At 47.0% G+C, this 16048-nt stretch overlaps 1 protein-coding gene across 2 annotated transcripts in view; it reads right to left on the bottom strand.

The window, feature by feature from the left end:
- Window positions 1-4833: 4833 nt before the first annotated feature.
- The window catches only part of LOC118782482 (leucine-rich repeat-containing protein 28-like), a 24916-nt gene continuing 13701 nt past the window's right edge, over window positions 4834-16048 (bottom strand). For both annotated transcript variants that reach the window (XM_036535864.1, XM_036535865.1), the window contains exons 6-10: window positions 14301-14507; window positions 10574-10676; window positions 9918-10099; window positions 7165-7324; window positions 4834-5061 (exon numbers count right to left, since the gene is read on the bottom strand). In XM_036535864.1, coding sequence (XP_036391757.1) covers window positions 4992-5061; window positions 7165-7324; window positions 9918-10099; window positions 10574-10676; window positions 14301-14507 — 722 coding nt within the window. In that variant the 3' untranslated portion in view covers window positions 4834-4991. The remainder of the gene's footprint in view (window positions 5062-7164; window positions 7325-9917; window positions 10100-10573; window positions 10677-14300; window positions 14508-16048) is intronic.

The raw sequence follows: 16048 nt of genomic DNA, 5'->3' as shown, positions 1-16048 counted from the left end.
ATGTTACATATACAAAAAAATGTTACAAGGATACGTATCAACATAGTTTCATGACAGAATTTTAACACGAGCTAATTGTTTTCACAAACACTGGATATGGAGACACCCGTGCAAATGTCGCCACATATGAAAAAAAAACCTTTCATAGCACCCAATCAGACAGCCCCCCCATCCCCCCCACCTCAATCACACTGAGCGCCAACGAGCACATTTCAGAAGCTAGAGTGTGTACACATGAGACCGCTGCAGCTGTGTGATTTCGCGACTTAAAAATAAAATTTGGATATTAAAATCAAGTTAAATGAAATAAAACAAAACAAAATGAAACGAAAATAAGTAACACTCTTAGAATTTATAAAAACACATCATCAAAAGCCAGAAGCTGAAGTTTCTGATCCTGGCAGACTGGCACCTGAGATTGCAGAAAAGGAGCATGATAACGTTACAACTGGTAGGGCCTAAGTGAAAAATCTCATACAGATTAACATTAGCTAGTATATATTACTCTAACAGCAGGGGATGTGCGATATGTGTATTAAATTATATTTGCTGCCATGTCTAGTGTGTGCCTGAAGTTAGCTAGTGAGCAATGGTTTTCATAGTTTTAACCATGAAATCTAGCTGTCTAGCTAACTAAATTGGCTAGCTAGCCAACAAGTAGCTAAGTTAGCACAGTAGCAGTATCTCCCTCCTCTTCCCCCATGTTCGCCCAACCTTCCTCTTTCGGGCTACTAAACATCACCATAAGAAAACGTAGCTAGATAGATAAATAATCAAATGGTGGTGCTCAGAGATGAAAAGCTTTGGCATGCCTGGTTAACATCAGTCTTGCATGTGATATTGATGTGGGTGGATGAAGTAGGGAACTTTGTTTTAGTGAAAGTATGTGCGCTCAAAAAAAACTGCTGTTCCTACACAGAGAGTGACCGGTGTTCTGCCCTCACTCTGCCATGGATGCAAGGAGGCAAAGCAAAGTGAAGATGCCAGAGTACAAACACATCTGGAAAGCTTTGTACTCTGGATACCCCCCTTACCCCCACCCCCACGGACACTATGCTACTTTAAAAATGTAATGTTGCTTGAAATAAATAGGTTTCATCCTCTGAAAATACATATCCAGTCGTTTAGAATGGCCTCAATTGTGTGTGAATGCATGCAGTATGCGTCGGTGATTATGGTGGTGGTTATGGGGTTGCTGGGTGTTGCGCTGGGCTGTGCATGTGAGTGGAGGGAGGGGGTGGGGGCATCATCACAGTATACCCACTAATGCAAACTAGACTACACCACTGGTGTAAAGGGTGTAAACCACCAGGGTAGAAATCTGGCAGGCAGCTAGAGGTGATCTGAGATCACCTGATCAGCACTCTGTGTCACTAAGTTTCTGAGTGAAAAGTCAAACTGGGATTTGCTTGGAAGAATCAAGCAGTTTTCATTGCATTGTCTTGAATGCATTTCTTTTTTTGTTTGAAAGGCAGCTATAGCCAGTTGTGATATGTTCAATATTATCAATAATTTTAAAGTTATGTAACAACACTTTGTTTCATTATACTTTGTGGGAAGAACAAGAATAATTATATGACACACCTACTTCTAAACATCACCACACCACTAAAAGTCTCCCTAATTAGCTAAAAAAAAAAACTGTGGTTATGCTTCTGAATTAGATTAATTAGGTATAAAATGGCAGCAAAAAGACAAAATCCATTTGGCAGATGTGCTGAAAACCTTTCGATCTTTAGTCTCATCTTTATGAAAATGCTGAGTGCCGATGTTTTATGAACACAGCAGCTGCTGATTCCCCAGTATTGGCTGGCATGCAAGGAGAGGGAGAGAAGGCCGAGTTTCACTGCCAGTTCAGAGGGAGGCCCACCTTGCCCGCCGTGGCCATAGGTTGTGGTGGGAGAGCAGGGCGCCATGAACTGTGTGAGACTTCAACCAATCACAGTATTCTGCTGTTCTGCAAAGCCAATCACAAAGTTTTTGTGTGGAGAGCAAAGTCTTTGGATTGGATGATTCAGTGATTGTCAGGACGCAGACCTCGACCCACTATGAGCTCCTCAATCTCTCATTGGTGGAAACAGTAGACTGCACGTTGACAGGAGCCTTACCAAATTCTCTCTGGCTGCCTGGAATGACTTCTAATGTAGTTTGACTGCAGGAAGTGGGGCAATCCAAATTCTCTCCTATGTATTCTCTCCAATCCGTGGAAAGTCTCAGAGCAGTTTGGGACTTATGACACGTAAGCTGCCAGAGATACACAAATGAGGCTTAATCACGATGGCGAAGTTGGCGGCTTAGCGAGCTCGGCGCGAACGTGCTCTCTGCGTTCTAGCCGCGTCACGGCACGAACGGGCACATGCGGAGCAGAGACAAGATTGATACAGACGGGACTCAGGAGCCGGATGAAGGGCCCAGCACGGTGACCTCCATCCTCAAGGCAATGTCACACCTTAATGTGATTGCCTCTTACACTGAAAGGGAATTTCATATTGAGTGGAATACTAAGCTATATTTAATGCAGGGGGCTTCGTGAGATCTCAGAACACAATCGGATATGTTTATTTTTTTCCTCCATGGGAGAACATTGCCCTCATCTTATCCTATAATGACCTCCTTCTTCTGTGAAAAACAGGGAAGGGCAGAAAGAGAACACAGATTCCACTGAAATTCTTATTCAGAATAATTTCTGGGGTCCTGATATCAGCCCGCAGGCATCTGGAAAGACAGCCCTACTATGTACTGATGCACATCTACGACTGCAAAGGACCACACTGCTGTTACCATACGATATGTACCTACAGAACCCAAGCCCTCTGGAAATAACAGGCCCAGACAAGCCCACAATCATCTCATCCAGTACTCTATGATGTGACATGTGTCTGACCAGACTGAAAAACTTACAGACAGCTCAGCTAACACCAGATGCAATTCTCACTGCACTGACCATCGCGTTGAGCACCATGGCCTTTGCGAGTTTAGGCGAACCTATAAAAGGTGCTGCCTCAGTACTTTTCCTGAGACGCATCCTCTCTTAGTCATCTAACCACTGAATGACTAAAAACACCCTGACCTAATACACAATTAGGCAATCAAAGAATATATTATTGTCATTTTGCAGACACTTTTAATCAAAATACAATTTTATCCATCTGTTCAGATGGATATTTACTGAGGTAACTTTGAGTTAAGTACCTTACCGAAGGGTACAGCAGCAGTGCCCCGGCAGGGAACCGAACCAGAAACCTTTTGGTTATGAGCACTGCTCCTTACCACTATGCCACACTGCTACCCTGATGGTGGTCCATCACAACCCGTCAAGACCCATCACGGCACCACTGTTCCCACGGGGGGGGGGGGGGGGGGGGGGGCACAGCTCTGAGACTGCAGCAGGCATGGAGGAGCAGGAAAATAAACTGAGCGGTTTTGCCCTGCACAAAACCGGGGGGAGATTTACCTTTTTTAGTCAGGCGAGAGCATCGCTGGTGGACCTCCTCTTTTACAGCACGCTGAAGCCTCATCAGCTGCCTGCACAGTGTGTGACTGACCGAACTGTGCCGAGCAGCTCAGGGTCCAGCCAAAACGCTGGGCATCGCCAAATACGCCAGGTCATCAAACGTGAGCGATTATTCATGTATTAAAATTGCTCAGAGCACAAAACAAGAACCATAAACGCACAGCGAGAGGGGTCACCAAATAAAATGCACGAGGGCACGCAGAGCGGTCGTGGCATTGAGGTTTCTCAGCGTGCAGTCGACTCCTTCAGACACACAGAGACGAATGAAAACAAATACTTGTGTACCCTGTGTTGGTGGCTGGAGTAACACAAGGCAGTTGAGGGCACACAAAAACATGGACTCTTGATATTCATCATTTGAGAGAGATAATATACCCAGAGCCTTCATATCAGGCGGAGACACAGAATGCCAAATTTTAATAGCTGTGTAATTCCAAAACATTACATTACAATTGATACTTGTGGTATCACATACACTTTTTACGATTTTTTAAAACTTTTTTTCCTTATTTATTTTTTTATTAATCAATTGTGTATTTTTACTATTTGTTACATTCCCTTAACATTTTAATAAAAATCAGCTGAGCTCTCCTGCCACCTCCTCTGTCAGTAAGGACCGGCCCTACTGTCTCTGGATTTCTGTCTGAGATTGGCAGGGCGCAAATAGTCCAGTCTGGAGTGGGACTATTCCTGAGGGCTTCACACTACACCTCCCAGAACTGAGGACACTGAGGAAGACTGCCCTGCAGAATCAGCTGCTATTAAGAGTTAACAGCTCTAAAAGCAGAAAACAGACAAACAGATGTTGTCATATTTTCCAAGCCAGGAACACGCTGTAATATCTTGAGGTGTGGAGGTACAGTTGTTCCAGGGCTTTCACTCTGATGAGCAGAGGAACTGACCACACTGTTCAGAAAGAATGGGCTCACTCTTCAGGATTGAGCCAATACCACACTTCTTCACCTTCTCCCCAGAACAGCACCTCCCAAAATCTGCTCTTTAAACCACACCTAAAAGTTCAGGAATATGGGTTGTGAAATGAGCTTTTCATTTTCTCCTGCAATTTTCAGGAAAAATCCATCAATTCTAAAATAATAAAGGAACAAATAAGACCCAGTCAATTTAGAGAGATTCAGATGGGATTCAGAAAAGTTCATTAAGGTGAAGTACTACAAAAGAGGGTGCCTTTTCAGACAGGCAAATGAGGCAGACAAATCATTCTTAATCACAACTCTCCACCCAGCCTTTGTAATTGTTCATTCTGACAACTGTTAACAGCATCTCTCTTAAAGGGTGACTTGCATCTAAAGCGGCTGACAGACTGGCTGCGTTTCTGAGAATTAATCTATGCGGATGAGACTGGCTTGTTCTTGCAGTGTGACAAGGAAGATTGACAGGGTCACTTCGTCCAAGCCCTGAGGTCAGCCGCAGCGGGTATGGTCTGTGGTCCGTTAGAGTGTGCCTCCACCTCCCGTGGTCAGATCTGAAGGTCAAAGGCCCGGACACACTGGATGGAGCAGCAGTATGCCACAAAGCTGACTCTGGTCCTGTTTAAACAGAGGATGGAGAGAGCAAAAAAGACCACAGCACAAAGGAGAGGTGACTGCAAATGACCTTAGCACAGAGAATGACATCATGAGGGACTGGCAGAGACAGCAAGGAGCAACTCTGAAGCACCACAGCACGGAACAAAGACCATGAGGGAGCACAGCACAGTGGAGAGTGACCGAGAAGGACCGCAGCACAGAGGAGAGTGACCGAGAAGGACCGCAGCACAGAGGAGAGTGAAAAGAAGGACCGTAGCACAGAGGAGAGTGACCGAGAAGGACCGCAGCACAGAGGAGAGTGACCGAGAAGGACCGCAGCACAGTGGAGAGTGACCGAGAAGGACCGCAGCACAGAGGAGAGTGACCGAGAAGGACCGCAGCACAGAGGAGAGTGACCGAGAAGGACCGCACCTCAGGAAGGAATGAGGGAAGAAATAGGATGAATACCAAGTAGAGAAGGGAGGGTGAGAGAAGGCTGTGATGGCTGGCTTTTCATGGGGGGTCTACAGTCACATTGCATTGGCTGTTCTCTGCCTCCCAGTAGCAGCTGTGACCACAGCTCTGAACCTTAAGGTTATGCTTATTCCCCACCACATAAGTCTGCCACACTGCATCACAGCAACAGAAAGGTAACCTTCCTCAACATCCCAAACCAGTAGTTTTTTTCCCCTCTATCATCTAAATATTTTGTGATCACTTATTCCTTATTACACACATGCATCCCTCTTCCCCCCTCTGCTCCCTCCCCTTGCCTTTATGTTTTCATTCTGCAATCACTGTTTTCTGTTTGCTTCCTGTTCCTGCTCCGGGCTCCTGCCTGGAGCTGTAGCTCAAGCGTCAATATCCCAATTTCCAGTCCTGCTACCTCGTTGCCCTGCCTATCAAAGCCAACTGCGTGCCAAGAACCGGACATTCTAGGATACATTTTATAATTACTCTGTTGTTAATTACTACTGTCTATCAAACTTAAATGTCTTAAAGTACATTGCATAACTTGTGTCTAACTCTATCTGCCCAGTGCCGGCCAGAAGCAGATGGGCTCCCCCTCTGAGCCCGGTTCCGCTCAAGGTTTCTTCCTGATTGGGAGTTTTTCCTTGCCACTGTTGCCTTAGGCTTGCTCTCAGGGGGTCTCAGGCCTGGGAACAATGTAAAGCTGCTTTGTGACAACTTGTGTTGTAAAAAGCGCTATACAAATAAAATTGAATTGAACTAAATTAATGGTACTACTCTGGGCTCATCTGACCGTCATGACCTTTGCACTTGTGTGGTAGTGCAGGCCAAGGCCAATGTAAACCTCCAATACATTCACACACCAATGAGATTACTGTTCACACCACAAGCCCCACAATGCACTGCAGTTTGGTGGGTGCTAATTGGAAGAAAGACAATACTCCATTGACATCATCCAGGAAACATGCAGGTTCCTGATTAGTTGCAGGATGCTGAGAGCATACGCATGAGGGACCACTAGCCAGCCTACCCACTGCTATCCTCAACAAAATGAAGCCAGTTTGTGCCACTGCTGTGGGCCATAGGGCTCAGCCTTGAACTCAAGACGAGCTCCTTGCAGACTGAGCCACTCAGGAGCCTAACTGCAGTGTTTCTGAAACATAAATCTGCTTTCCTGAAAAAGAAAATGAACACACAGACGTTGCTGTGTGAATTCTTGCATTTGATCAAAGGAGAACAGGCAATGGGGTGCCAGTCAGAGAACAACTGTACCCCTTCATGCTGAAACAGAGGATGCCTTTGATCCCTGTTTCAGCTTAAGAGCGCAACATTTGTTAACATGTTTCACACAGGAGAGCAGTGGCACGAGCAGCAATCAGCACAGATGAGATTAATTCAGGGGGAAAAACAAATAAAGTCTTAAATAAGATTTTGAGTAGGATGGGCAGAGAGGGGTGCAGAGAAGAGAGGAGTGGGGAAAAGGGCAGGGTAGAGTGAATATGAGGGGTAGGACACGAACAGAGGGGCGAGGAAAAGGGAGAGGCAGAATAAGGACAAAGACACATGGGGAGGGGGTGGGGGAACAGGCAGACGGGGGAAGGGAGCGGCAGCAGGACGCACATTGCTTATACTGAGCTTTCCAGGTGCAGTTACCTGAGGTGCACGCCCGCCAGCGCCGTCTCTCTCAGAGGGAAGATCTTGGGGTACACAACAGTAAACATGGACTGCCTGCAGTGGTGACAATGACCCACAGGGCACCCCAAGAGCTCCAGGAGGGTTCTGGGTATTGGGATCTGCGGCCGGGAGTTCACATCTGTGTTGAACAGAGAAATTCACATCAGCAACAATCTCAGTTTCTGTCAGCCTCTGACACACCCTCCATGCAGCTCATATAGTGCGCATAGCAACTGCTTCAAAGTCACAGGAGGTTCTAGGATAAGGTGAACCCTAGAGAAAGCATTCACACATCTGCTTCGCAAGGTCTCTTTACTTAAGAGAGAGCGTAGCAAGTCCAAAAAACTTTTCCTGGGGTTCATTTTCAAATTCTTACATTTGACTCTTAAAAACATTGCATCAATTCAAACAGATATGTCAACTGAAAGTTTTAAGGCAAAGTATTGACCGTTTTTCAGACATTTGTATGAGTCCTTTAACTGCAGAACAAAGGAGCTGCTGTCATGTGGAGGCAGTGACAGCCGTTTTATTCATCTGGCTCGGTCAGACCTGCATTAATATTACACACACAGCCCCCATTAATGGCAGCCTCACCTTCAGAAAACCGTAACGGCTAAACCCACCTGGGATTATCTGTCACAGTGCTCACAGGGGTTTGGCTCAGCATGAGCACAGAGAGAGAGAGAGAGAGAGAGAAAGAAAAAACTGCTGCCTCCAGACCATTCAAGAAACATGAAACATGAAACTATTGTCTGGACGTCTGGCAAAACGGGACACGGGGCACTTGTTTCAGTCCTGACACCTTGACAGTTAGTATTGCCTCTGCACCATCCCAGCGTTTTCTAGGCCTTGTCCATTTTAGTGGGCTGAGGAAACCACAGGATCAAATAAGACCTTAGCTGTGCAGTAATAAACCTATCCCCAAACTGTGCTGTAATACCTATCCCTGAGCTGTGCAGTAATACCTATCCCCAAACTGTGCTGTAATACCTATCCCTGAGCTGTGCAGTAATACCTATCCCCAAATTGTGCTGTAATACCTATCCCTGAGCTGTAATACCTATCCCCAAACTGTGCTGTAATACCTATCCCTGAGCTGTGCAGTAATACCTATCCCCAAACTGTGCTGTAATACCTATCCCTGAGCTGTGCAGTAATACCTATCCCCAAATTGTGCTGTAATACCTATCCCTGAGCTGTGCTGTAAAACCTATCCCCAAGCTGTGCTATAATACCTATCCCCGAGCTGTGCTGTAATACCTATCCCTGAGCTGTGCTGTAAAACCTATCCCTAAACTGTCCTGTAATACCTATCCCCAAACTGTGCTGTAATACCTATCCCTGAGCTGTGCAGTAATACCTATCCCCAAACTGTGCTGTAATACCTATCCCTGAGCTGTGCTGTAAAACCCATCCCCAAGCTGTGCTATAATACCTATCCCCAAGCTGTGCTGTAATACCTATCCCTGAGCTGTGCAGTAATACCTATCCCCAAACTGTGCTGTAATACCTATCCCTGAGCTGTAATGCCTATCCCCAAACTGTGCTGTAATACTTATCCCTGAGCTGTGCAGTAATACCTATCCCCAAATTGTGCTGTAATACCTATCCCTGAGCTGAATTGCCTATCCCCAAACTGTGCTGTAATACCTATCCCTGAGCTGTGCAGTAATACCTATCCCCAAACTGTGCTGTAATACCTATCCCTAAGCTGTGCAGTAATACCTATCCCCAAACTGTGCTGTAATACCTATCCCTGAGCTGTAATCCCTATCCCCAAACTGTGCTGTAATACCTATACCTGAGCTGTAATGCCTATCCCCAAACTGTGCTGTAATACCTATCCCTGAGCTGTGCTGTAAAACCTAACCCCAAACTGTGCTGTAATACCTATCCCTGAGATATGCTGTAATACTTATCCCCAAACTGTGCTGTAATACCAATCGCTGAGCTATCCCATAAATCTCATCCCCAAAGTGCATGCAGTTTCATCCAATGAACATGCGGAGCAGTTACCACCATGCTCCTACCCCTGGGGCTGCATGATCCCAACATTTACATACCATTCTATTGTGGGTTGGATGCTTGGAAAGGTACTCTCACACCTCACATCCATAAGATCCCCTGTCATACTAAACTACCCCTAAAATAAAAGAAATGGCCATTTCAGGGATGATTGGTTCATCCAACCAGAGGTTTTCCCTGGATTTCAGTTTCTCATTGAGCCTTGCATATTTTAAATCAAAGAGCAAAGAGTTTTGCGGTTATATTCTACATCTTTTTACTGAAGCACATGTGCGGATTCACATATTCTCTCTGCATTCCTTGTGCACATTCATCTGTTTGTATTCCATTCCTTCCACAAGGCATTAAATGCAGTTTGAAGGTCTACTGATTACACCTTTGATTAGGTCATAAGATGTGATAGTGTGTAAAAAGCTTCCACTGGGCTGCCCAGAATCTGAGACTACACAAGCCCTGACTGCTGGGCGAGTCCTCCTTCCTCAGTGAATTGTGAGCAGTTGAATGCACTTTACTCAGAGATCTGAACACAAGAAAATCACATTATTTCACAGATGCCCCTGTCTCTAATAGGAAACCTGTGAAGGAAGTAGGGTTCTGCACTGCTTACAGTACATGTGTTTAGGGTTAAAGGATGGGGGCTGTGGGGTGCGTGAGATCCTGAGGGTAGGGTGGTGGGGTAAAGGGGGTAGGGGAGGGCCTGCTCTTACCCCCGCAGAGCGAGCTGGAAGTCTGGGCGTGGTGCAGGGCCCTCATGGCCAGCTCCTGCAGGGGCACCACAGCGTCTGTCTCTGAGCCCACGGCCGGCACCTCCAGCGGCAGTGGGATGCTCACCTCCCCGAGAGCCACAGAGAGCAGCCTCAGCTCCGACACCTGCCCCGACAGCCCGCACCTGCAGGAAAAAAAGCCATCACTCAAACTAACACTGACACAGAAACAGCACTGACACAGGAGGAACACTGACACAGGAGGAATACTGACACAGGAGCAGCACTGATACAGGAGCAGCACTGACACAGTAGGAACACTGACACAGGAGCAGCACTGATACAGGAGGAACACTGACACAGGAGCAGCACTGACACAGGAGGAATACTGACACAGGAGGAATACTGACACAGGAGCAGCACTGATACAGGAGGAACACTGACACAGGAGCAGCACTGATACAGGAGGAACACTGACACAGGGTGACTGACACAGGTGGGGCACTGACACACAGTAGCCCAAAAGGAGGCAGGACCAGAGAGAGAGGAACAGAGGACCAAAAACAGCAAAAAGAGGAGGAAAAAAGGGCAAGGAAGAGGGGGCAGAGAGAAACATACATGATAAGAAAAGAGAAGGATGAGTGGAGGGTTTCACTTACCCACTGCAGCCAATCACCTTGCTGTACAGGTAGGAGGGGAGCCCCTTGAGGTGAACATTGTTGTCGACAAAGACAAACTGCAGATGCGGTGAGCGCCCTAGATCTGAAAAACACAGTTGTGTCATCAGCCACCTGTCCCTGGATCAGTACAGCTGCAGGTAAACCATCACTCCCTTCCCAAAGGTCAGTACAGCGACCTAGACACACTGCACAAAACAGAGGCAGCTTTAAGTATTTCAAAAGAAGCAGTGAGATGCTATGTGCTCAGCCACAGTTAGGAATCGATTTTACCGTTTCACGTCAGGTACAGGAGGAAAAACCCCAAGTGATGGGAGACACTGAGGTCTGCAGCAACAGGAAGTGCAGAGCCTCTCCGTGTTAGGAGCACTAAATCACCAGGAGCCACCTCCTCTCCTCTCCTGCCCTCTGCAGCAGCATGCAGAGTTATGTTTAACACTCCGCTGTCAGTTTCCCAGCATTCAGTCTCTGCCACTGCCGAGCAGAATGAGGCCTGGTTACACAGCCAAATCCTGCCTTCTCCCATCAGTGGACTATGACACAAGGAAAAGTTGGGGGTTTTTGTTGGTTTTTCTATCTTTATGTGAGCCAATTTTGGAATTCCCAGCTATATACTAAACTCATGACATCACACTACTTCCGAGTGGGTGTTCATTGGAGGATAGGTGCTCAGTGTTTGCATCCTCCCCACCTCTATCTCTGTCAGAATGAAGACACTTTCCTCCTCTTCTGTGGGCTCCTGGTAATCATCTAATGACATGCCTGGGTTTGAATGCAGGCTGTAGAGTTCAGGGGAAGCAGCTTAACCACAAACAAATGTTTTTGCATAACTGGAAAAATATCAAATTCCTGGCCTGATAAGATAAAGACATCCAGTGTTCTTCTGAGGTGAAAAAGAGAGTGGATTGGTGAATGATGAGACATCATGGGGGCAACCAGCCAGCAAGTGTTCTGATGAAGGTTCCTGGATCCCCTCAGTGCTAAAATGGGAGAGAAATGTCTGGATCCCTTTCCCTCTCTCTATGTCAGCCGCAGACTGGCCCCCCACCCAATATCCACCCATGAGATTCTGAATAAACACTCAATTTCCACCTCTGAGATCCTGAATAAAAACCAATTTCCACCCGTGATCCTGAATTAACACCCAATTTCCACCCCTGAGATAATAAATAAAGGCCTGAATTTCACCCCGTGATCCCAACAGTAGAGCATGCCCTCCACATCGCTGTCACTGGTTTGAAGCACAGACAACTGACACTCAGTAATGTCCACTTCCTCTAAAGAAAAAAAAACTCTAAATATCTCTAAATATCTATAAATCTATAAATATCTCAAATCCCCACCCCCACAACAAAAAAGTGCTGTTCTAATTTTGCCTTTTGCAGTCACTGGGGTGCTTTTGTTCTGTATTACAGACCAATGGATTCCACAGGCATGTCATAGACAGAGGAGAACTCACACTTCCATTAACAAGGAACATGGGGCCCCTTGGCTCAGCCAGAGTCCATATCCACATGCGAAGCAGTGTTTCAACAGGAACCCGTGAAACCTGGCAACCCACCCACTGCGGAGACCAGCGGTGCACCAATCACATACAATTTCCAAGATTATTTCAAAAAGTGGGCCGCAATCAAACCCCTAAACCACAACCAGATTCCTAATCCTGAGACCTGCGCTGTTTCCCAACTGAATAATTACACTATAGGCGAGCTCAGTGAGGTGGAATGTTCACCTGGAAAACTCATGGACAATATGAAACACAAGGTGAAAAAAAATACACTCTGCCAAAAAGCTATTTCTGCATAAAAGTTGTAAAATCATTTGCTCTGTACATAACTCCATAGATTACAATTCAACTGCTCCCACTGTTTGCCTCACATGTTGCACGGCTAACTAAATTAAAAGCCCAACTGGCATCAGTCTTATAAGCACTGTGATGAAATACCGTAACATGCACACTGACAAGCTAACCTTTTTCCTGACCCAACGCATCAAAATTATGTCCCCATGTTCTTAATAAGCACACTGAAACAGCATGCATAATGCAAACGAGAGGACTTAATTCCCGACAAACAGCATGTTCCAAACAACACTGGGTTTGCGTTTAAAGCCCATAAATACAACCAGACAATTCCAATCCTTTCCTGAAGGCAGTTCTTGTCTTTGTTTTGTAATTGGGGCCACTCGCTGACACATCTTCACAAGCATGCATAAAAAGCTCCCCAAGAGCACTTTTTTGAGTATTCCCTCCCCACATAACACATTATGTGACTGATAAAGCAAGTGCCACTCTGCAAAGCTCCTTCAGAGAAGTATCCCACCTCCTTTGGGTTGTACTGCTTCAAACACCATTTCTCACTTCACATCTATGTGAGGGGCTGTAATTTCTTCTCATGCCTCCTTTTTTAGTTTCCTCAGTTTTCCATCTTGAAAGGTGGCAAAAGAGCTATGAAAGTATGTGTGTCTGGAAGGGGGACAGGAGCAGACCGAGACTAGCGGCATTGGAGATGCTTTCAGGGGCTCTGGACTTAACCCTCCATAAAGAAAGGGGTCAACCATGCTCACATGAATAAAAATGGAAGACAGCTTTTGTCCTTTTGAAATGTCAGGGGAGAAAAATGAAAAGAAAAACATTCCAAGAGCTCTGTCAATCTGAAGCAGACCTGATCTAGTCATGTCCTTCTGGAGACCAACACTCTCAGACCTGCAGGGGGTCCTGAATAGGTCAAACTGAGACACTGGTCAGCTGATTGGCATGTTGTAAAGTACCTGATGGAGGAGAAACTTACAGACTCAGCAGCACTGCAGGCACTGGGTTGAGAGGCCCTGCAGGCACTGTGGCCCTCCAGAATAAGGGCAGCGTAGCCTTGCAGGCATTGTGGCCCTCCAGGACCAGAGTATAGTAGCCTTGCAGGCACTGTGGCCCTCCAGGACCAGAGTATAGTAACCTTGCAGGCACTGTGGCCCTCCAGGACCAGAGTACAGTAGCCCTGTTGGCATTGTGGCCCTCCAGGAACAGGGTAAAGTAGCCTTGCAGGCACTGCGGCCCTCCAGGACCAGAGTACAGTAGCCCTGTAGGCACTGTGGCCCTCCAGGACCAGAGTGCAGTAGCCCTGTAGGCACTGTGGCCCTCCAGGACCAGAGTGCAGTAGCCCTGTAGGCATTGTGGCCCTCCAGGACCAGAATGCAGTAGCCCTGTAGGCATTGTGGCCCTCCAGGACCAGCGTAAAGTAGCCCTGTAGGCACTGTGGCCCTCCAGGACCAGGCCTGAGTGGCCCTGCCCTACACCACAGCTTCTTCCCAGGTCAGGTCACAGTCCAGTGTTAAGCCATGTGCAGTTCTGACCCAATAACCCCCACTAAGGCTCCATGCTGTCTGTCCACCATAATTAGCCTGCCTACTATGATTACCTTATTTATTCTCACCAGAATGTTCTAACATTTTCTTTCTTCTTAAGAGAAAGTTTTACACAGGAGTGTAAAACTTGCCTAGGTTATCAAAACTGGGGCAGCTGAAACACAATGGATGTACAACTGCCACCATCACTCTGACGTTCTATCAGTGGTTTTCAGCCTCCACGTTGCGGCGTGTCGTTCCGTTACATTTTGAACTGTACCTCTGTGATTCACTCTGGGAAATCCTCTGTGATCGTTCTATGTGAAAAGTGTTACATCAAAACAAAAACTGACAGACTGACGGATGGATTCACCCAGGGGCAGGGTGGCCAGGCGGTTGGCGGCCATGGAGAGCTCGTTGAGGCTGTGCAGCTGGCAGAGCTGGCGCGGGAGGCAGCGCAGGTTGTTGCGGTCGGCGGTTAGACACTGCAGGGCGTGGCACCGGTGCAGCCGCTCCGGCAGCGCGCTCAGCAGGTTCATGGACACGTCCAGGGTCTCCAGCTCCTTCAGGTCTCCCAGCTCTGGGACAGGGACACACTCATATCATCAATGACTGCGCACACACACACACACACACACACACACACACACACACACACACACACACACGCACGCTCACACGGTCACACACTCACACGCTTATATATATACATCAGGACAAAGCAGCACTTGCACACACACACACTTGTCTCTTCCTAACAGATAAAGAGAGAGAGAGAGATACATTACATTATATCATTTAGAAGACGCTCTTACCCAGAGCGACTTCCAAATAAGTGTATCACAATGCTAAGAGTAGCTATTGAAAGTACTAACAGAGGTCAGTAAAATTCTGAGTGAAGTGCTAAACTAGTGTAGAGTGGTTTTTTAATAGAAATAGGGATGGACAGGATCGATAGAGAGAGAGAAAGAGAGAGAAGGTAGATTAGAGATACAGACTGAAAAGATGAGTTTTCAGCTTTCTCTTGAAGGCACCCAGGGAGTCTGTTGTATGAATCTCAGCAGGAAGCTCATTCCACCAGTGTGGAGCCAGTACTGAGAAGAGGCGGGTCTGAGAGTTGCTGCCCTTGTATTTTGGGACACAGAGGCGACTCGAGGTAGCAGAGCACAGAACTTTTACTGGCTTGTAGTGGACTGATCATGTCCTGTATGTAACTCAAAGGTTAGTAACAAGGTGTTAAACTTGATCCTTACTGCAAGCGGTAGCCGGTCCAGGGGCTCAAAGAGAGGTGTCACATGGACCTACTTGGGGAGGTTGAACGTCAATCGGGCTGCTGCGTTCTGGATAAGCTGCAGCGGTCGGATGGCATACGCTGGGAGGCCAGCATGCAGGGAGTTACAGTAGTCCAGACATGACAGGATGAGAGTCTGGATCACAGCTTGAGCTGTGTATTTGGAGAGGTAAGGTCTGATCCTCCTAATGATGAATAACAGGAATCTGCAGATCCTGGTTGTGGCTGCAATGTGCTCTTTGAAAGACAGATTCCTGTCCAAGGTTACCCCTAGATTTTTGGCAGCTGTGGTTGCCATTACCTTTGTATCGTCAACACAAATTGAGAGGTTCCTCAGAGGAGACATGTTTGCTGGGACGTAGACTATCTCAGTCGTGTCAATGCTCAGTTTGAGCTGCTGCTTGTTCATCCAGCCCAAGATGTCAGTGAGACATGCTGATATCTGAGGAGTGATGTTCATCTCGGGAGGGAAGGAAATGAACAGCTGAGCATCATAACTGGTGTGGAGATAAGAATTAAACCAACCTGAGCAGTGGGGAGGGAGAACTGATCTGACATCAGTGATAACAGAAGCTCCAGACAGACACCCCATTCCTGCATCTCTCAGGGGGGTCACTGGGAACAGCCTCTGTGGAGCCCTCTGTACTGTCCAGAGTACATTACAGCATTACAGCAGTATCAACACCTGTATGAAGCTCTATAGGCATGCTCACAGCAAGCATGCAGACAGTGACACACCACACTAAACCAGCCCCCACACACCTCCGCCCAAAACACAGGGCCTCTAGCAGGGCTATGGGGAATAGCGGAAGCCTTTAGCGGAAGCCACC

This window comes from Megalops cyprinoides, chromosome 8 (assembly GCF_013368585.1).
Source record: "Megalops cyprinoides isolate fMegCyp1 chromosome 8, fMegCyp1.pri, whole genome shotgun sequence".
NCBI lineage: Eukaryota > Metazoa > Chordata > Actinopteri > Elopiformes > Megalopidae > Megalops > Megalops cyprinoides.
The sequence above is the reverse complement of the archived record's forward strand: the minus strand, read 5'-3'. Positions and strand labels throughout refer to the sequence as shown.